At 37.5% G+C, this 23,076-nt stretch overlaps 1 protein-coding gene and 1 pseudogene across 1 annotated transcript; one reads left to right on the top strand and one right to left on the bottom strand.

Moving 5' to 3' along the window:
* Positions 1 to 1,601: 1,601 nt before the first annotated feature.
* On the top strand, positions 1,602 to 2,162 carry LOC116887626 (annotated as a pseudogene).
* Positions 2,163 to 3,561: 1,399 nt separating this feature from the next.
* On the bottom strand, positions 3,562 to 4,480 carry LOC116887307 (olfactory receptor 1361-like). Its single transcript, XM_032888887.1, has one exon. It carries the CDS (start codon positions 4,478 to 4,480, stop codon positions 3,623 to 3,625), a length of 858 nt encoding a protein of 285 aa, XP_032744778.1. The 3' UTR covers positions 3,562 to 3,622.
* Positions 4,481 to 23,076: the final 18,596 nt, after the last annotated feature.

The following is a 23,076-nucleotide window of genomic DNA, read 5'->3' as shown; positions in this document are numbered from 1 at the left end:
AGAATGGGGAGAAGGAGAGAAAGAGAGAGAGGTGTGCCTATTTAAACAGTGAAATTATTATTAATTAATTTTATTTTTACCAACAGTTATATAATATTCATATAATTTATATGTAATAATAACAAAATTCATAACAGTATTTATATAATTAAAATATATAATTGTATATATTATTTATATAATATTCATATGATATAAAACATTTATATAATGTGTACTGTTCATGTAATATAATATAATATATTGTTCTTATCATATTATATGATATTCATTTTAGTTTACTAATATTTCAGAGTGTAAGTTGAGTAACAATATATTTTAGGTCAATTCATCAAACCTCTAATGTCAATCGATTCATTTGACTTTATCTCAGTATTTTTGTCTTGATGTTATCCTTGTTTTCTACCTTTCCGAATTGTGCTCACCCTGTGGAATCAACAAGGTTTCCATTTCTCCATTAGTCAAAGCCATACACAGAACTTTCTCCCTTCCATAACTTTCTCTCCCTCTCCCTCTCACTTTCCTCCTTATCCCCCTCTCCCTCTCTCTCACTCTCCATCTCCCTTCCCCTTTTCCTACCCCTCCCTTATTCTTCCCCTCCCTTCATCCCTCTCTCCTTCCCCTTCCCTCTTCCTCCCTTCCTCCTTCCCTCAGTCCCTTCCTATTCTCCCTCTTTTTTCCCTATCTTTCCTCCTTTCCTCCTTATGTCAGTACTGGACTCCCTAACTGAAAACCCTTGAATTCCTTCCAAAGCCCATTATGGCTGCTCCTTTCTGAGACTGGGTTTACAAGTGTGCATCGCCAAACTTGGCCTTAACACTTCTAACATCCAAATGTGATAATTATTGTCAGACCTAACCAATAAAAATTATCCATGGAGTCTGCCAGAGGACCTAGGGTTTATTTCCAGACTCACATGACAATAAATAGGGTTTCTAACTCCAGTTCTCATTGATCAGATGCCCTCTTCTACTCTCTGCTGGCACCAGGCACTCACTTGGAGTACAGACATACAATATAAACAAAAAATCAGTACACATAGAACAAACAAAAAATGTTTATTTGTTTGTGTGGAGAACATACAGGGTTCTAGAAAACATGACATTAAGTATTCAGTATAGGAGAACAGGAATCAGGGCAAAACCCAGGTTCCACATTAAACCCTACTTGGTGAGTGAGAGTCAAAAAGAGGAAAAACAGCATTGGAGAATCCCCGACTTCCTCAGAGATTTCACTCCTAGGTAACTTAACCTTTGCCTGATACTTTTACATGGATACTGATGACATTTTCCTCAGTTTTTATTACACTTGGGTGGTGAGTATCTACATAATCCAATCAGCACTTACAGAAAGGGTAGTCACATCAGAAAAGTGCACTCTCCTGCTTCTGATGGTGGTCCCTCTGGTTGTTACCTAAACAGGTACCAGTGATTTCAGGGGTCCAGTAGGAAACAACCTTGGAAAGGAGGGGCAGAGTTTGGGACCAGACCCTCAGGATTCTTTCCCTAGCTTGTCCTATTGTGTTTGTCCTGATCAAACCCTTCCACCTGCCATCAATACCCCTGCTACTCCACAGATTCCTGATCAAGCCTCAATAGTGACTGGTGTTGGTCCTCACATTCTGGCTGTCTGGCTTCATGGTAGATGGATTAGTTGTTGCTCTGATGGCCCAGCTGAGGTTCTGTGTCCCCAACCTAGTTGATTACCTTTACTGTGATTTCTCACCCTTGATGGTCCTGGCTTGCTCAGATACTGGACTGGTCCAGGTGACTACTTTTGTTCTCTTTGTTTTGTTCCTGACTGTTCCCTTTGGGCTAGATCTGATCTCCTATGCTCAGACTGTGGTGATGGTACTGAGAATTCCCTCTGAGTTCAGAAGGACCAAGGGTTTCTCTACATGCTCCTCTCACCTGGCTGTGGTGTCCACATTTTATGGAACACTCATGGTCTTGTACCCGGCAACCTCTGCTGTCCATTTCCAGCTCCTCTCCAAAGTCATTGCCCTGCTCTTCACAATAGTCACCTCTACCTTCAACCCTTGTATCTATGCTTTGAGGATTCAAGAGGTATAGCAGGCACTAAGAAGGCTTCTCTACTGCAAATCAACTGAAATAGGACCAAGGAAAGAGGCCAGTGAAAATTTTCTATTTGATTGTTGGTGAATTTATTAATAAGTCTCGCACAATGGATGGAGATGGAGTGACTTTGTTCCTTCTCAGAATACCACTTTAGTTCTGCTGAACTATTCTATGGAGGGGGATGATAGGTAAACAATTTTCACAAGTTAGTTTAAAAGGTTATGTGAATTATTGTGGTTTGTTGACTGCATACAGCATAAACAGTGCACTGCTTTGAACATCATACAGTGAAGACATATAATGAATTGTTACTCTGTAACCTGTTACTGTATATAGTACTGCTGCTAATAAATAATGTAAAGAAAATTATAGAAACAATGTACAAATACAAACACATATTTGCAACAATGTTCATATATTTTATTGTAGTCTGACATTTAAAGAGTTCTTTCCTATTGGGAGTATTTGGTTTGAGCATGCAAATTTTGTGACCCAAATTGCAATTTGTTATCCAACAAAATGATATGTCACAAGTAACTTTACACACATATATACCCACACAGTAACAACACTAATTAATCATTTTAAAAGAAATCATGTAGTATATTTTCCAATAAAATATAGAATAAAATTATATTCTTTCTCTTCTTGTTCCTATTCAATTGGGTTATTGTCAGACTCATCAGCCTCCTAACCTCTTACTTGTGTATTAATTTCTGTGAACATTAAACTATATTAAGCATGAGTTATCATCTACATTCATCAAGAATAAGCATATTTGAAAAGGACAGAAACACTTAAATACACTAGATCTCCAGAACAGGAGAGAGAGTAAATCCTATACAGATATCAAGAGGCTTTAGTTACTAAACAACTGGTAGGAAATCTAACAATTATCCAATGATTTTAGAGATTTCAATGGATATTCATACATCAGGAATATGAGTATAAGAAGAAAAATCTAAGAATATCAAACCCAACATAATATAATTTCCAACAGATCATTGTATTTTTTTTACCTGTTCTGTTGCTTTGGCAAAGTACCTGAGAAGCAATTTAAGAACAAAAGTTTCATTTTCTTCATGGTTTGAAGAATACGATACATCAGGATGAGAAAAGCACAGCAATCAGATGAGGTCACAAGTCATACTACATGTCTGTTCAACAAGCAAAAACAGATGAATAATAATAGTAAGTTTGCTTTTTTCCTCTTTCTGCTTATCAGACTAGGATCAATCTATGGAATTGATGGTGCCACCCACATTCACAATTGGTCTTTCCTCCTCAGTGACATCTCTGCAGAGACATGCCACAGAAATGCCCAAAATAGTGTTCAGGGTAACTCCAAATTCAGTTGAGTTAATGCTGAAGACAAGTCAAAAAAAATCACGTAATTCTCCCATGAGACATGGTGCTTTTGGCTCACTTTGCATGTGTGGCAGTGATATGTGTGGTGATTCTTCCTGAAGAATTATCCTTAGTCCTGAGACTTCTCTTTGTTCAGGATCCTTCTCAAAGAACTCTTGACATCCTTATTTCTCAGACTATAAATGACTCAGAGTGGGAGTTACCAAGGTATACATAACAGCAGCTACCATCTCCCCAGAGGAATGAGAAGTAGATGGGGGTTTCAGGTAGGTGGCAAAGATTGTGCTATAGAAAAGGAGGACTACAGAGAGGTGAGAACTGCATGTGGCCAAGGCTTTCCTTTTCCCCTGTGCTGATGGAACTCTAGCCACAGCATAAAAAATACAACCATAAGAACTTATAATGCAGAAAAGTGCACTGATTCCCAAAACTACAGACAAAGCCATTATCAGGCCATCTTTGAGATGTGTGTCTGAGCAGGAAAGCAATAAGAGAGGCCCAATATCACAGAAAAAATGAGGTATCCCTTCATTGGTTTGAAAATATAACTGAGAGAGCAATAAGGTATAGAACAAAGACACAAAATGAGCAACTCCCCATGACCCACAAGCAAGAACTTCACATCTACAAGGAGTCATAAGAAGTGGGTAGAGCAGTGGGTGGCAGATAGCAGCATAGCGGTCAATAGCCATGACTGCCAGAAGCAGGTTATCCATGTCCGCAAAAACAGCAAAGAAGTAAAACTGAGTCAGGCATCCAGAGAATGAAATGGATCCATCTCCAGTCCACAGAGCCTGCAGCATTTTGGGGGCTGTGGTGGTGATGAAGCAAAGATCCACAAGTGAGAGCTGACTGAGGAAGAAATACATGGGGGTGTGGAGGTGGACATCAGCACCAATAGCTAACAGAAGGAGCAGGTTCCCTAAAAGGCCCAGCAAGTAGAGAGAAAGGAAGACACTAAAGAAGAGCTGCCATTTCTCTGGGTCCCTGGATAGTCCCAAGAGAATAAAGCCAGGAGCCTGACTACAGTTCATAATGGGTCTTTTGCTTCAAGATTAAATTGGTGTGAAGACAATTCACTAGCTGCAGGCAAGAATTGGCGTCAACCCAGACCTGGTCCCTTGGCAATGGGTCTCCCTCATGGCATAAATTGAGCAATGGAAACTAGAATAGCAAAAGGAGGTACAAGACTTAGAGTTCATTAAAAATAGCCCCCTAGGGAAACAAAAGACAATTTGTTGAGTGTTTTTTCTGGAATTCTCTAAGTGGAACCTATGCTATTTAATCACTGTGCTACTTGATTGAATAACAACTTTTCCTGTTAATCTGTTTTACTGTGAGTCCTTTGAAGGCATAGACTGTATGTTAATATGTAGCTTCCTGCTTTGCTCACCATTGGATTTCAATAAATATTCCAGTTGTTCGATAGAGTCACCCCTCTGTTTGCAAATCCAGCAAAGTACAGCACTGCTGTTTTCCTGGGTGACCTAGTGTAACCACTGTTGACTTGACAAATGTATTGTTCACAGTGCCTCTATGGGAGTTCCTTCAAAAAAAGAATCATGTTACTTCTTTGTTTACAAGAAGTTACTTAGAAACCAGAATTTTTATGAAATCTTATAAGTCCTTGAGTATACAAGGCTCTAGTGATTTGACTTGGGGATGCCTCATCATCTCAGTCACGGCTCACTCTCCACATACAATGACTTTTTGGTAGCCAACATTCCCATTTCTCAGTACCAATTTTCTGTGTTAGTCAACTTCTGTTGCCAGCATAATATTACAAACTCATTAATGCTAAAAGATTCATTTTGGATCAAGATTCAAGTAAAAGATAAAGAACCCCATCAGATGGACTCTGAGACAGGAGAGAGCAACACACAGGATTATGTGGGATGTGTGTGTCTGAGACTTCTGGTAACTGTTCTTAAGCCATTAGTGTCTAATCATTATGGATTCACATAATCCAAAATACCATCAAAAGTTCCACCACAGTGAGTTTCCCTAATCTCAATACCTCAATGACCTGTGGCATGGCTCTGAATGATAATACATGGTTTCACACCATAGGGTTTATCCTTGCCAACTCAGTTTCTCTCCTACAAAGTCTTATGCTTCTTTGATTGGCAGAACTACCTCGCACCATCATAGATCACCACAATTGTCATATAGAGGATGTTACCATATATTTTTTGTTTAAATATTTAGTATTTGCCTCCTTCACAAGGAAATGAGACAGATAGAACAGAGCAGAATCTGATTTTCCTCTTCAAAATATGCCTATTCTTGGCATTAAAAAAAAGCAAATACTTGTTATGAAATGGATAATTGCCTAGCAGAGAATGGAAGCAGAAGTGGGCACTGTATTTTCCCATTTTGTGGTTCATTTTAAAATTTCAGGAAAGAACTACCTTTCCTCCAGACATTGCCCTCCTAGTGTGACTTGAACACATCATGTCTTTCATTCCCACATATGCAAATGGTGTTATAACATTGTTCTCCACAAACTCATCTACATTTCAGCCCCTTGATTGCCCTTTCTTCCTTACCTTAACTGGACATTTTCTCATCAATTCAATCAAATCTCATTGCAAGAAGAGAATAACTGGTTAGGCTCATTATACTCTGATTACTATAATTCAAGCTGCAAACATTTTAGTTTTGTCTTTACTTGTGTCTATATGTCTAGTTCCTCTTCTTTCCTATTAATTACATATACTGTGCCTGGTTACTGGGAACCCCTAGGTTTGCCTCTGCTCACCTGTTCCACCCCTAGCTAGGCAGTCTTGCCTTTCTGGCTGGTCACCCATAGATTTTCTAATTCTAACTCCTGACATCATGTGCTCTTGTTAACAGTAATTACCATAGTTCCTCTAGCCTGATAATTCTTCCTCTTTAATCAAATTTTACCCAGGCTTCAAGACTATGTTATAATTTTATCTTCTTATCCACCATTAAACTGGTAGTAAGTACTGTCTGTACCTTATATATCTTAACTCTTTTTAGACTGGATGATCTGGTGCTCACAATATTGTCTGAAGGAGTTTTCTAGTTCCTGTAACATATAAATTTTTTCTTCTGATTTAAAGTAATTTTCCTGAGGGTGGAGGCCATAATTTCTGTTTAAAAGGACAAAGAATACATGCCTTTTTGTGAGGATAATTACTGGTCTTCAGGATAAGTTAGTATTCTGGATGTTGCCTCACTATGACCTGGACAAAGACAGTCAGAATAAGAAAAAGTTTGACTCTGTTCCAAAGTCATTCTTTAATAGATTTGACATCCCACCAATGAAATGAAAGATTATTTTGTATCTTGTTTTGTTGTGTGTAGTTTTTATCTTGAAGGCCTGCTCCTTTCTGAAGGGGAACTGAGAAGGAATGGATCTGATGGGAGAGGGGTGTACTGGGGGTACATTGGAAAGGAAAGCCAAAGGGAGGAAAATCTGAGGTCAGTATGTATTGTCTGAGAGTTGAATAAAATAATATCTAAAATTGTGAAGAAAAATATATCATGCACTAGTAAGAAGTAAGCTGACAGGGTAATCCAACACTTGTTGAATTTTACATTTTCTCTCTTTCCTGCTTTCTTTTTATCATTCCCTTTTTGTCAGAACTCACCAGTATTTTTCTTCATTTTATTTTCTACTTAATTTGGTTTTTACTCTTTCTTCTATGAGAAGAATGAATGGACAATGTAGATCTATGAAGGAGTCCATCATGTTACTGTAACACACAAGACTATACAACAACAACAACTACTACTACTACTACTACTACTACTACTACTACTACTATTACTACTACTACTACTAGCAAGAATGCTAAAAGTATACTTGTTCATCAACTGCATGCCAACAATCAGGATATCTGCATATATAACATGTAGATAACAAGGAAAGTATATTCTTGTGTTATAACTTAGACATCTGTGTTTAGGGCAAGGAGATGTCACAATACTTAGGTGTGATGCTGGTTTTCCAGAAGACCTGAATTTGGCTCCCCACATCCATGTCAAGTGACACACAAGCATCTGTAATTCTAGTTCCAAGCTCTCCAATCTCCTTTCATTCTCTGTGAGCACTGAGACACATGTGTGTATACAAATACAGACATACATATATTACAATAAAATATCATTTTAGAAGGTGACATAAAGCAGGTCTCACTAGATACAAGAAAATTGAAATAACTCACTGCATCTGATCAACTCAATAAGGATTGAAGCTGGCTATCAACAATAACAAAAATAAAATGGAGCCTACAAGCTCATGGAAACTGAATTCTGCTAAATGAAAAACGGGTCAACACAGAAGGAAAGGAAGGAAGGAAGGAAGGAAGGAAGGAAGGAAGGAAGGAAGGAAGGAAGGAAGGAAGAAAAGGCTTTCTATAATTCAATGAAAATGAATACACAGCACATCCAAACTTACGGGACACAATGAAAGTGTTACCAAGAGGAAAGTTGACTTCATTAAGTGCCTACATAAAATAATTAGAGTGATCTCATACTAGAAACATGACAGCCCACCCAAAAGTGATAGCACAAGAAAGCTCTATCATAACAAAGAGAAGTAAACAGTTGAAAGAGAAGAGAGGAAAGATTTTAGGAGTGAGAGGTCATGTAGGACACCAGGAGATAATGGCCCACTGAATCAATTAAGTGTTCATATAGGCTCACAGAGAATTAAACAGCAAGCACAGGACTTGCATTGTTCTCCACCAAGTCCTTCATGCCTCTGTTATGGCTCTTAGCTTGGTGGTTTTGTGGGATTCCTAACAATGGGAGCATGTGTGTCTCTGATGCTTTTCTCCTGCTCTTGGAACACTATTCACCTAATGGATTGCCTTATCCAACTTTGATATGAGGGGTTTTGCCTTCTCTTTTTGTATCTTGTTTTGTTGTGTGTGGTTGCTTTTTTATCTTGGAGATCTACTCCTTTCTGAAGGGAAACAGAGAAAGAATGGAACTGGTGGGAAATGGGTGTAGTGGGGGGACATGGGAAAGGAAGCTATAAGGAAGAAAAAGTGAAGTCAGGATGTATCATATGAGAGAAGGATATGTTTTCAGTAAAAACAAATATGGTACATGTACATAATAAGATTTTAATCACTGGTAAAGAATAATGAGATAAAATTTTCAAGAAACTGAATGATCTTGAAAATAATTATATTAAATGAAGTAATACAAACTCCGAAAAGGAAAAAATCTCATATTTTCTCTCAAATTATAATGTACATATGTGTGTTTGAATTGGTGTGAATGTATATAAAGTCTTAAGAAGTATAAAGCAATGGGGGAGGATGGGGAGGGAACACCCATAAAGAAGGGGAGGGGAGGGTTAGGGGATGTTGGCCTGAAACCAGGAAAGGGAATAACACTTGAAATGTAAATAAGAAATACTCAAGTTAATAAAAAAAAAAAAAAAAGCACCAACAAGAAGTACAAAGGAGGAAGAAGAGAAGGATGGAGGATGGAGAGAGGAGAGAGAGGAGAGAGAGAGACAGAGAGACAGAGAGAGAGAGAGAGAGAGAGAGAGAGACAGAGAGAGAGAGAGAGACAGAGAGAGAGACAGAGATGTGGGGAGTTAAATCCCCACATGTGGTGACATTTTATAATTTTAGTTGTTTCTAGTTGTCTTTTCATGCTGTAAAGAACAAATAAGAAGCTCACAAGTAAACTTCAAACCAGCTAGGTCATGTTGCACTAACTGTAAATGATGAGTTGTATATGAATGATAGAAGATCCACGTAGGTATGGCACAATATCCTTTTTTCTTTTATTTCTATTTACATGTTCATTAACATCTGGATACTCACATATGCAGTTGTGCTAGTGTATAATTGGTTTAGAATGAGGAGACATGAGTTTCTAGGAATATGTTTTTAATTGAGAATGAGAACTTCAAAGTTTCACAAAGCTGACACTCACCTGGAGATGCTGTTAAGTCACAAGTGTCACACTCCACTGCAGAGGTTCTTACTTAAGAGAGTGGGGTGACACACGAGAATCTGTGTTTCCAACAACCGTTGCTGCAATTAGCAGTACCCAAATTAAAAAATATGCAGTGTTCTGTCAATCATACCTGCAATATTACTTTTCCGTCTTTGTACTGAGAACTGGAAGGCTGCTTTCATACAAGGTTACATATACTCCCACACTCTTTCTTAGAAACAATCCTTCCCATCATGAGCCAATGATATGCCTCTCACACTATCAATCCCCATGTTACATACTCTCACTGCTATTGTATTCATATCAAACATATTTATTTATAAAATACATACATCCCACTGGATTTCAGAGCAACCTCAGCACTGAGGTTATCTGACAACTACTTCCGCATCTGTGGTTGTCTCTAAAGACTTAGTTTCAGATGGGCTACATAGTAATATGTGATGATCCCTTGGTTTCTAGAGTTATTGTCTCATTTTTCTATTTCTTATGATGTATTTATCCAAAAGCTCCCGTCTCAATTCTTACTTACTTGATAATCCAAAAGTTTTAATTCTATGCTTTCTTGAATTCTCTTAAAGTAAGCATTTATGCTTTAATTGTCAAAACCCACATCAATGTCAGGTTTATATTTCAGTCCTTAAGTTATTATTTGACTTTCAAAAAAAAGCTCAATTCAAAATCCTTAGTTTTTACTTCAAACCCTTTATCTGTCTAACCTTCAACATAACTAAATACTCTCCTGATTTCTAGTGATCTCTCATGTTTTCTTTTAGGTGGAGTTATTTACATGCAGCTTTGGAAACTAATATACAAGTGGAACAATGTCCTATAATACATCTCATATACCCTAGTTTGAAATATGAGCTCATACTCCATAAAATGCCACATTTCACACTTACCTTCTGACCTCTTTATGTCCACTAATGAGTGAAGAACTTAGAAACATCCACTTTGCCCAATGGTCTTAGACCTACAAGTATCCTGCCCTTTGCACTCATTGCTGAGACTGTATATGAGAGTGGAGAAGATGGAATCTGGAAGTCTATCTAGTCTGTATTACCTCTCTTGGGATGAGAAAAGGTTTGCCTACAGAAAAAAATTATCTCTTGACCTTGGAGATTCAGTTCCCAAAGCTACTCATTAGTGACAGATCTGTAATAAATTTCCATTGAGAATTTGCCCGTAGATATATTTGAAAAATAAATTCACCAATCGGCTTTAAAATATTAACCATAATTCAGATATGAAAACAGAAAGATATTTAAAACTCATGGTTTATTTCTAGTCATTGATCTACCTTAACTAAAGAAAACTTGAATAGTTTACATGGATCCATAATATTCCTTGGCCTCTAAAAAAATAACCACTCTAACTGATGTAAGAGTTTTAGATTGTACTATTAAAAATAAATATAGATTCAAAGGTGTGTCATACTCATTAATCATCTACCCTTAGATTCTGATAGCACTTGAAAGCAATTCTATCTAAATGAGAGTACATTCTCCTAATTATTTCTCATTTAATTTTTAACATATTTGCTGAACAATGTCACAATTCATGAATTCTACAGGGTAACATTCATTGAAGTCAGTTTGGAATCATATTTAACTATTTGGGACCACCAAGACAATGTGTGAAATTATTAAAAATCTATTTTTCTCTCTAATAAAGATGTCCAGAGGTTGGTAATATAGCAAAGATCCTGTGCACTCCCAAGATCATAAGAGAATAAAGTTTGTTTGTCTTCTGGGTACATACAGGTACCTGCTAGAACTGTAAAGTTCCAGTAATTATCTATTTCTTCTGTCCTTTTAGGAAAATGAGCAAGTTTAAGAACCAAAATTGATCAGATTAACAGAAAGAAAATGTGTCTAATGGAATGGCATAAGAGCCATCCTAGGTAAACAATGATCCACGGGATCTCTGTGAGTCAGAGACTTAGATATTAGCTTTAGGGAAGGAAGGGAAATGAGCTGTGCATACTCTACTGAATTATGTAGAGTTTGAAACATTGGAAGTCAAAGCATTCCAAGGTTTTCTCAGAGACTCTGATGGACAAGGGAACACTGATTACTGCCCAAGCACAGATTTGGCAAGGTACAGTCTGGAGTTAAGGTCATGAGCTTGAAGGGTCAAAGTTTAAGTTCCTGGAAATCTGATATTTTCTCTCTTGAAGAGCTGTGGTTATCAATCCCAAGGCTGCTATGTGCTTCTTTGTGGTGTCCTTGAGACATCCTGGGTTTTCCTTGAGCAACAATGCTTGATTAACTTCTGACTGATTTTGTTCCATTCTGTAATAGCTTTCTACTGACTCCATCCCACTTTTTGCCTTGTCTGATGTATACAAAATGCTACCATTCCTAATAAACTTATCTTGAGCCATCAGCTCATGAAAAATATCTCCATCTCAACTTATTTTCTTCTATATTTTTTTTCATCCCTAGTCCTCCCCTTTAGGAAACTATCACTGAAGAATGGCCTACTTGTCCAAGTCGTATAAGGCAAGAGTAATTTTAACACAATCTGTGAAGGACTCTTTTCTTCAAGGACAAGATATGTCCATGACAGAAAAGCTTTTATATCCCTAATAAATCAATCTAAATAATATTTATTATAACACATTGTAGTTCTTTATTCTGTATGTATAGATAAGATGGGGAGTGAATCATTGTGAAGGGAATGAAATTTTCATGGTATGCCCCTAGCTGCAAGCAACATAATTAGCATTAGAGAGTGTAGAATAATTAAAATTGGTGTAGCTTTGGTTGTCCTAGTACTAGCTCTGTAGACCAGGCTGGCCTTGTACTCACAGGGATCTGCCTGACTCTGCCTCCCAAGTGTTGGGATGAAAGGCATGTGCCACCATCACCTGTGAAAAATTAACGTTTAAATAACATTTCTTGGTATTATGACAGCAAGCTGTCAAGTCCAAATATATTTGAATGAACTACCTCCCGTAAGTTGAGAGAGAGAGAGATGTCTTTTTGGCTTTGTATATTACATTAAAAAATAAAAGCTGGAAACCTTAAAAATTATTTACTTATATCTGTCAGCTCTTTGAATAGTCTGAAATTTAAAAAAAATCCATTGTCTAGTTCTTCCTTCTCCACTGTCATTTGGATTCAGGATTCTTCCTCTCATGCACCCAGACAGATATGTTAAGATGATGCTGAACAGGTCTGTGGTGATGTAGGGGAATGATTGAGCCTGGAGAAAATGAAAGTAAGTTAGTATCCTATGCAGGTTAAGAAAATCAGGAGAAAGAAGAAGAGAAGGAGGAGGAAATGGAGGAAGAAGAGAACAAGAAGATGTTCACATTTTTTGAGGGCTCAGGACATTGTTTCTCGGTCCTGTTGTTACAGGCAATATCATAACAGGAGGAGAGTGACAGTAGAGCTTCTCACCTTATGGTCCACAAAGAGCATAAGGAAGTGAAAAGGGAACTCAAGTGACTACCAAAGGCACATATCTAAAAGCAAACTTCTGTAAGCCATATACCTCCCTGAGTTTCCACAGCCTCCACGGTGCATTATTGAAAATCATGTATCCATGTCAGTGTAGACTGCTTTAGACTTGAACTGGGATTCCCTCAAAGGCACCAAAGTGCTGCCTTTGCATTATTACATGGATCTGACATTTCAGGGGCGATGGTGGGATGCTATGGTTTAAAATGCTGTGTGTTGTGTCACGTTGACAAGGGATGGACTTGTGATGGTTCATCTTGACAAATCTTACAAGCACCACCATGGAATGTGGAGTAACTCAGTGCCTGTCTCTGTCTTCACCCTTCACAACCCACTAACAGTAGCACACAGCTTTTCTTTCTCTCCTCCCAGTATTTGATCTGCTGTTGCCAGTCTACCTTCAATGTCCATCAGCAGCATACTCTGCATTGCCAGCCATGAATAGCTTTATCCCTGAGTCTAAAACACATCATAGTTTCCTTGGCTCACTCTAATTTTCACAGCAATCATTTACTGAATCTATCATCTAAAGACATCCAAAGGGAAATTCTTGCACTTTAAATAGGTAAAATGAAGGCTTTTTTGCCTATCTATCCAATTGGGTCTATCAATTTCCAAGAGTTATAAGTTCCTTAACCACAGATGGGTCCAATGACAAGGGCTGTGTCTCCAGTCCCATGAGATGTTGAGCTGGAATCCAGCACAGTAAAAGTCTTCCTGAGCAATACGTAGTGCTAGATCAGCCTGAAATTTTTTGAAAAACTCTATCTTGAAAAAAATGAGGCCTAAAGCATAAGCATCAAATGTGTCAGATATTGTGTTCAATTCCCACTACTGCCTCTTAAAGTGAATTTATTAATATCCATCTATTCAAAATATGGACAATTCATGGGTATATTTTGCTACACTTCATCCATTGTGCACTATGAGGAACAGGAGGGAATACACAAGGGAGCTCATGAATCTTTCATGGTTCACAACACATTGTTCCTGATCAATCTGTGCCACCAGACAAAGACTCTAGAGCCTTTTTTCTTCTGGCAGTCCCAAGTAGGGCTGAAGCAGAATACAAGCATAAAACCTGAAAGCATCTGGGCCACAGAGAGAGAGAGAGAGAGAGAGAGAGAGAGAGAGAGAGAGAGAGAGAGAGAGAGAGATTCAGAACTCATGGATTAGATACTTTGCCAAGGGTTCCATCATTTTCAGATGATATTGAATGTAAATGAGTTTGCCCAGACTATCAAATTCACTTGTTCTTTCTCTTGTTAGGGACATTTTATTTGGGATAATTATTGTTGCTTAGATAGGGACTTGGTAACAGGTATGTTTGAAGAACTATTGTTGCTTAGTAAGGCAGTTGGTAAGCTTAGATAAAATGGAGTCTGAAGTCCAAATGACATTACTTAATATAAGTTCTTTTATCTGCTCCTAGCAATTTCCATTCTTAATTTTACATGCAAATATATATGAAAGGATGCCAAGTTAGATTCATCAATGGTCATCTGCCAAACAAATTCAGAGTTGACATTTTATAGGGTATACCTGGTTTGTTCCAATTTCTATATTATATAGAGCTTACAAATTTAAATGAAATTGAGCCACATTTTCTCATATATTTATTCTCTTATTTGGTCATGTTTGTTATAAGACACAATTGAAGAATCAACAAACTTCACACAACAGTATTCACATTAATTACTTGTGTTTTAATATTCAAGGATAAGTTACTAGATTGCTTTGAGTCAAAGCTGTATTCTGATTTTCCTATTCAGAGCACCCCTCACCTTCCTTGTTCCTCAGAGTGTAGATAACTGGAGAGTGCAGGAGTGACCACAGTGTACATGACAGCAATGAGCCTGTCCTTTTCCAGGGAGCTCCCTGAATCAGGATTGATATAAATGAAAAGAACAGGAGCATAGAAAATAATGACAACCATGAAGTGAGAGGCACAAGTGTCAATGCTTTGTGCAACATGCTACAAGAACGGGTTTTGAGAAAGAGATAGGTGATGATGTAGAAATGGGAGAGAAATGTCAGAAAGAAGAAGGCAATGGCAACGGTCCCTGTGAATGTATTGAGCAGCCACCTGTTGAGTTCAGTGTTTCCACAGGGCAGTTCCAATAATGGCTTAACATCACAGAAGAAATGATGGATATGGTTGGAACCACAGAAATTCAATTGAGACGTCAATATGGAGTGAACTAGAGCATGAAGAAAAGGAATGGCCCAGATGAAGACAGCCATCTGGATACACACCTGATGATTCATGATGGAAGGGTAGTGGAGTGGTCTGCAGATAGCCACGAAGTGGTCAAACGCCATGATTGTCAGCAGTAAGGCCTCTGTGCTACCCAGGAAGTGGAAGAAATAAAGCTGAGTTATGCATCCCAAGAAGGAAATTGCTTTGCTTGTGGAGAAGAAGTTCTCAAGCATCTTTGGCACTGTTACAGTGGAGAAGCAGATATCCAGACATGCTAGGTTTCCCAAGAAGAAGTACATAGGTGAGTGGAGTCTTGGATCTAAGATGACAATCATCATGATGGCTCCATTCCCAAACACATTGACAAAGTACATGGCAAGGACCGTGACAAAGAGAATAGGGTTCAGTTCTTGTATGTCTGTCACCCCCGAGAGGAGAAATTCTGTGACTAATGTTTGATTCAATAATACTTAAAAAGAAAAGATATGATAGTTTTTGGAATACCAACCTTCTTTAAAGACATCATTTTTAAAGACAATAATCTTCTTGACAAGATACTGTTTGTGAGAAGTTTCCTATAATCCTGAAAAGTTCTGTATAAGATCTTATATATGTACCTATCAGACTATTAAATATTAAGTCTAAATTTGTGTTGTGAATTCCTATTCAAACATTTTTTTAATTTATTATCATTTTCTGTTTTATTTATTTAATTTTATGTGCTTTGGTGTGAGGATGCCTGGTCCCCTGGAATTGGAGTTACATAATTGTGAGCTGTCATGTGGGTACTGGGAATTGAACCTGGATCCTCTGAAAGAGCAACCAGTGCTTTGAACCACTGAGCCATCTCTCCAGCTCCCTATAGTTTTCATTAATTTTGTATTTTTAATGGAGATACAGAACAGGTACCATTCTACCATATTTCTAGCTATATTTAAATTTTGATTCAACTGTCTTTTCACCTTCTTAATTGTCTCTAACAAGAAATAACTTGTAAAATATCCCATTAGGCAAACAGCCTCTGAAAAGTGGAAACACTCATGAAATGATTTAACTTGAAAGAATTAGGCAAAAATAAATTTCTTTCAATCACAGAGTTAATGGAAAGTATAGACAGATTTATCATAGCATAGAAACTCCACCTCATCTTAAGAATGTACAATGTATAGAAACATCTTTTCACTGATTTGCTTCTTATTCGTGATTGAGCCAGATGTGGTAAGAACCATAACCATACTAATCATGAGAGTCTGAACAGATGTGTGCACACATTTTTTCAGAGTTGTAGCAAATAATGGGTTTAGTGTCTTCCAATAATGTGAACATTGATAACATTAGAAATAGATCTCTAAGATGTTCTTTGACAGTCACTAAATGGACCCATCTCTCTCTTGGGTTCAGGAGTGTTGTGTTGACAGTCATACTGTGTCCTAACCCAAAACACTTTTTGCAATATAAATTATACTTTATGAAATTTCTACCCCCTGGATATTCTTAGACCAAAGAAAGGCTTTTCTAAGTCCTAGTTCCAAGAGTATTTGTATAAGAAAATCTATTCTACATGAACCCAACATTCTCTTCCCTCATTTCATCAAGAGGAACTACAAGTACCTGTGACTTAAGTCTCTTTGAAAAATCTTGACTTCTCTGTTACCTATTTAAGCTCATTCTTCAAATATTGATATTTATTTGTCTCTCTTCTAGCACTATGAATAAGATTTTGGTAAGAAACTCTCTTGTTTTGTATCTTCCCAAAATCAGGCTGCCTTAAATCATCCTACTCTAAAGTTACAGGATGGTTCAGCTCTCCCCACCTTAAGACTCTTTTCTATAAAACTAATTCCTGACAATCATGCCTATTAAATGAAGTCTTATTTTCTTTTAAAAAATGAGTAATTTACATTTTACTTGTATAATCAAAATTGAATTGTTTTTAATGAACGTTAAAACTTTAGAGAAATACGTTGACCGAAAAAAGTCCTTCTATTTGATTGTTCACTCAGAACTTAATAAAAGAAAGGCAAATTTAAAATCGCTTTTATCACCAGTATTAGGAAAGTACCTGAATTGCCTGTCTGAAATACACTGGTAGGAACAGACATAGCTGTGAGAAGTAGTTCTTCTGCTTCCTTTCATTTAAAGATGTGCTGGATTCACTCTGTGTGTATAAAAGAAGAATGAGAATCAGTGTGTGGAGAGCCCGTGTTGTTGGGAGGCACAGAGAGAGTAGAGAAACCACAGTGGAGTTAGACAAAAGCACATACCAGGGAAATTACTACAAAAGATGAACCACTCAAGGTGTGAGATGTTGCTGGGTTAAATAAACCATTTGTTCATTTTAAAAAACAGGATTAATGAACTGGGGGGGGTCCATGTAAGTGTCCAGAAGGATTCTAAGTTTTATGGCTGAGAAATAATGTAATCTTTAGGGTCTTTCTGTAAAGGGTTGCCTTCAAAGAACTCAGGGCAGTTTCTTTAATAATTATGAAATGTTTATCTGCTCATAAACACACCAGACATTCTTGAGAAAAATTCAACTCCTCTGGGCCAGGTTATCTATGAGTCTTTGGACCAGAAAGCAAAGAAATTCTAAAATATATATATATATCAAAAAGCACATTTACCTAATTTTTAAAGAAATTGAGTTATTAGACATATGAATGCTACTGATTCTGTTCATCACTTTCAATATTTGAGAGTTTCAGGTTGCCGCTGGAGGGTGTTTCATTAAACATGGTCATGAATTGAGATGAAATGTGGTAATTCAACACAGAAACCAAACATCCTTCACGTTTTTCACACACTGTAAAGCGTCCATATCAAGACATGAAACCAACTCTAAACACGGAGTATTGTGCTTAATGTTGAAAAATGACAGACAAACCGCAAATGAACAGAAAAAACACAAAATTTCCAAGTTTAGTCCTAATGAATATTCTTACCTGGCTGATTATTCACATTACAAGTGACAAAGATTCTGAGGTTTAACTACATAAATTACACAGGTTATAAAATATTGGAAGTGACAGTTTGTGCTGTGACTGTGGCCTACATTTCATTTCTAGAAACACTTTGACAGCAAGAATTCTCCTGATGTTTTAATGAGTCAGATCTGTAGACATACGTATAAACCCCAAGGGGGCTCATCCCCTGGTACTGAGTTGAACTGGTATGAAAATAAACAAGGTACTTCCCCCCCCTTGCAAAGGGAGGGTATAGTTTTGGGTAATTCCTCTGTGGTTCTTCATTTTTCAAAAGCTACATGGGTGGGCACCTGCCCTATGAGATTCATAAGCTAAGCCCCTAGCTTGCCTTTTGCTTTGTGGACACCATCTTGTAGTTTTTAGTAGTACATTTAGCATAAGATCATTCACATTTATTTTCACTTAGTCATCAAAATGTTGCAACTTTTATATTTCTTACATGAACAATCTTTCATTTGCTATGTTACAGTCAAAGTTGTTACAAATTATCTGTGTATTCAAGTTACCTTTGTATTCAATGACTCAAGCAGACACAACGGGCTCTAATTTAGAGTTCTTTTTAACCCATGGATATTTTCTATACATTCTTTGTTAATGGCATTTATTCACTGAACATGGTATTAGGATATACAAAGACCTTTTCAGTTAAGTAGATGATATCCCTTTGACTTCCTTACCCTATGTGTTCCAGTGGTTCTACCTTTCTTCCCTGTGCCTTCATCCATTATTCTCCCTGATGTCTATAGACTGTAGAGTCTAGCTAGTTTTGCTTCTATTTCGTGTCATATATACATAATGATTTTCTGCATTTTTATAAAAATGTAGATACAATCTAGGAAACACAATTACCACTGCCTTAATTGATTTAATATGTTTATTGCTGAGTGTTAGGTTTTCATGCCAAGAACATGACTTTGTTTTTCCTAGAACTGAAAATGTATGAGTGAGAGAGAAAGAGGATAGAAAGGCAGACACACATGGAGAGAGAGAGAGAGAGAGAGAGAGAGAGAGAGAGAGAGAGAGAGATGTTCTTCATCCATTCCTCTGTAGAGAGACACCTAGGTTTGTTCCACAACTTACCCATTGTGACTACTGTTTTTAAATTGATGTGCAGGTATATACATGATATGTTGACTTGGGATTCTTTCAGTCATATCCAGGAATAGAATTGCTGGAGTAACAACATAAAAATATTTGCAGTTTACTCAGTGATGAGTGTTGGAGATGAGAAGGTAGGAACCCATATTCATAGTTGGCTCTGGCCTTAATAACAGCCTCAGGTGGTAGGTCCCATTGCCTCTCAATTATGCTTTAGCCTAGATGTTCCATCCTTAAGGATGTGTGAGGTCTCTTTGTCCACCTGACTCAGGAAAAAGTGATGAAGTAATTTCAAATTGACTAATTTTCATGCCTCTGCTTTTAAAAAAGGATCCAAGAAGGAAAACGAAGTTGGGTTCTTTAAATTTGGAGAAAATTGCTTCCCCACCACCACATCTAGCTTATAAGACTGGAAACTACTCTCTGTAGAAGAGTATACAGATATAACTCTAGTCACCTTCTTTTCTTCATTTAAAGAGACTACTCACAAAACAATGGTTGTGTTTGTTTATATTTCATTAAATTTATTTTGCATGTGTGTGTGTGTGTGTGTGTGTGTATTTGGGTGTACATGAGCTACGACATGTGTAGGATAGGGGACAAGTTTCAAATGTTGTTTCTCTTCACCTACCATGTGGGTATCAAGGATTTAACTCAACTTTTCAGGCTTGATTTCATGTTTCTTTACCCACTGAGCTATCTGACTAGCCCTGTTCTAACTTTTAGTGATTCATTGACTCTGTTCTTTTCCCCAATACCTATTGATGTGGCTCCCAAAGAGAAAATAATGGATATGAAAAAGAGATGAGATTTTCTTTGAAAAATCTTCTTTGAAACTGTGACTATGTCCTCATTTTTCAGGCTGTTTATTTCTGGATTGAGTGTTGAGGGAAAACAAACTAAGAATAAAGTCTAATGAAGTTGGAGATTCTGAATATGGGTTTAGAAACTCAAATACACTAGGAGGAATAAACAAAATGCCTACAGATCAGACATAGACAAGTCTGGCCCTCATTATGCCATCATTAGCACAGTGGAGAATACACGCTCATAAACAAAAAAAAATAGAGATGAAGCAGAGTAGGGCCAGAGAGAGAAGGAAGCCAGTGATCCAAGCTCACTGGCATAATCATTGGAACAAGTGAGTTTCACGAGCTAGAGGAAATCACAGAATTGGTGTATGACACTGGGCCCACAGAACAGATGAACAGTCACATCTGTGTGCATAACTCCAAAGATGATTCCACATAACACTGCCCAGGACAGCTAACTCCCCATGCATATATATGTTGACACGTACGATGTGTTTGTAACTAACAATCACAAAACAGTCTTAGGACATGAGTGTGATCATGGTCATGGCAGTTTAACTACAGATTGTGAACGCAAAACCCTGCAGTGTGCACTCTATAGGGATATGTAGGCACTGTGCACGAAAGAGCTGCTGATAGACTTTGGCACTATCAGAGAAATGTAGGAGAGATCCAAGAAAAACAGATGTGTCAAGAGGAAATGCCTAAGTGAACAGAGACAGAGAAGTAACAGCAATAATGGAGATATTATTCCATTATTGATTATTGTAGATTGATATCACCAAGTCTACAGCTGACAAAATTATTTCTACCTCAGGCTTTCTGGAAAATCCCATGAGAAAATTTTCAGTCATTGCAGTAAAGTTAGCCACATATCTTCTTGATCTTTTACAGTAGGATAAACCATAAAGACAGTCATTCCTAAAATTATAATTGGTATCATTTACAAACCTAATGGATGTAGTGAGGTCAATTCATAAGTCAGGATCAATAATGTGTTACCATGAGGTATGAATTTCCTTTCTATGCTAAAAACCAATTCAGTACTTATTTTTATATTGTATATTTTATTATCACCTATTCCAATAAAGGAAAAGAAAATTAAAACTGAATTAAAGCAATGCACAAAAGCTAATTTTTATATGCAGCAAAAGTCCATTCAGTAGACATGTGCCAGGGTCCAGCCTCGACACGGGATCGGAGTTCTCAACTGGAAGCAGGGATATTTGGAAGGCACATAATAAATATACACAGACTACTCTTTGGGTACAAACTGACAGGCAATTTGCTGTAAGTCTTAGTAAGTTTACTTTTCATGAGCCATTAGCTCATGGAAAACCTCTCAACCAAAATATTCTTGTCTTTTTTATTATTTTCATCCCTGGTCCTCCCCTTAAGAAATCATCAAGAAGTGGCTACTGGTCCAGATCATAAAAGGTAAGAGTTATTTTAACAGAAACTGTGAAGGATTATTTTCTTCAAGGACAAGGTGTGACTAGAACAGAGAAGCTTGCACAAGTGTACTAAATCAATCTAAATGAGATATGCTATAACTTACTGAAGGTGCATATTTTCTGTGTTTAGATCAGATGAGGAATGAATCATTGTTAAGAAGCATAGATTTTCATGGTATGTCCCTAGCTACCAGCAACATAATTTACTTTAGATAATGTAGGCCAATTAATATTTATTTACTTCTATCAGCTCACTGAATATTCTAAAATATTTAAACAACTCTTTTCCTAACTCTTTCCTCTTTACTGGCATGTGGATTTAGGATTCCTTATTTCAAGCCCCAGGCACATAGGTTTGTATGATGTTGACAAGGGTCTGTGATGATCTAGGGGATTTTCAGTGTGGAGATACTGGAAGGTAGATAGTATCCTAGGCAGAAGAAAGAGGAGGAGGTGAAGGATGATGAAGAGGACAAGAAGGAGAAGGAGAAGGAGGAGAAGAAAAGGAGAGGAGGAGGAGGAAGAAAAGGAAGAGAAACAGAAAGGAAGAGGAGGGAAAAGGAGGCAGAGAAAAAGGAGGAGGAGAAATGAAGAAGATGAGGGTTCAGGACACTTACTTAGTCCTGTTATTTCAGACAAATATCATAACAGGAGGAGAGTGATGGAAGAGGTTCTTACTTCATGGCCCACAAGAGCAGAAGAGGGTGAGAAAGGCAGTTCAAGTGATTATCAAAGACACATCTCAAGAAACAAACTTCTTCGAGAAAAGGTCTACTGCTAAAAGTTCCCGCAGCCTCCACAAACAATGCCATTCCTTGAAAATCATGTATCCATGCCAGTGCAGACTGCTTCAACCTGAACTCTGATTCCCTCAAAGGCACCGAAGTGGTAGTTTTGCATTATTACATGAGTGTGAGATTTCAGGGGCTGTGGTAGAATAGTATGGCTTAATTGCTGTGTTTTGTGCCAAGTTGACAAGGGATGGACTTGTGATTGTTCATCTTGAGAAGTCTTACAAGCATCACTAGAGAATTCAAAGTCACTCAGTACCTGTGTCTATTATCACCCTACACAACGCACTAACAGTACCACACAGGGTCTCTTTCTCCTCCTCCCAGAGTTTGATCTGATGTTGCCAATCTAACTTCAGCTTCCCTCTGCAGCATAGTCTGCACTTCCAACCACATATAACTTTATTTGTGACTCTAAGCCACATTAGAGTAATCTTGAACCACCCTGACTTTCAGGGGTATCATTTAGTGAGTGGAGACTCCCAAGACCTCCAAAGAGAAAACCTTGAAGCTGGGAGAGGTAAAAATTTAAGGGCTTTGCCTATTTATCCATTTGGATCTATCAATCATGAGAATTCTAATTTTCTTGGTCATAGATAGGTCCAATGACAAGGACTGTATCTCCAGCCATTTGAGAGGTTGACCAGGAAACCAGCACATTAAAGGCCTTCTTAAGCAACATTCAGTTTCAGGCCAGCCTGGAAATTTTCAATAAACTCTGTCTAAAGAAAGGAAAAAACAAACAAACAACAGAAAAAGGCTAGGGAAATAATTCAGTAGTAAAGTTCAGGCACAGTTTGGATGAGATAATATTGGGTTCATTACCAGTCTGCCTCACAAAGTGATTTTATTGATCATATTATGGAATTTGA

Source organism: Rattus rattus, chromosome 18, assembly GCF_011064425.1.
Source record: "Rattus rattus isolate New Zealand chromosome 18, Rrattus_CSIRO_v1, whole genome shotgun sequence".
Classification (NCBI taxonomy): domain Eukaryota; kingdom Metazoa; phylum Chordata; class Mammalia; order Rodentia; family Muridae; genus Rattus; species Rattus rattus.
The sequence above is the reverse complement of the archived record's forward strand: the minus strand, read 5'-3'. Positions and strand labels throughout refer to the sequence as shown.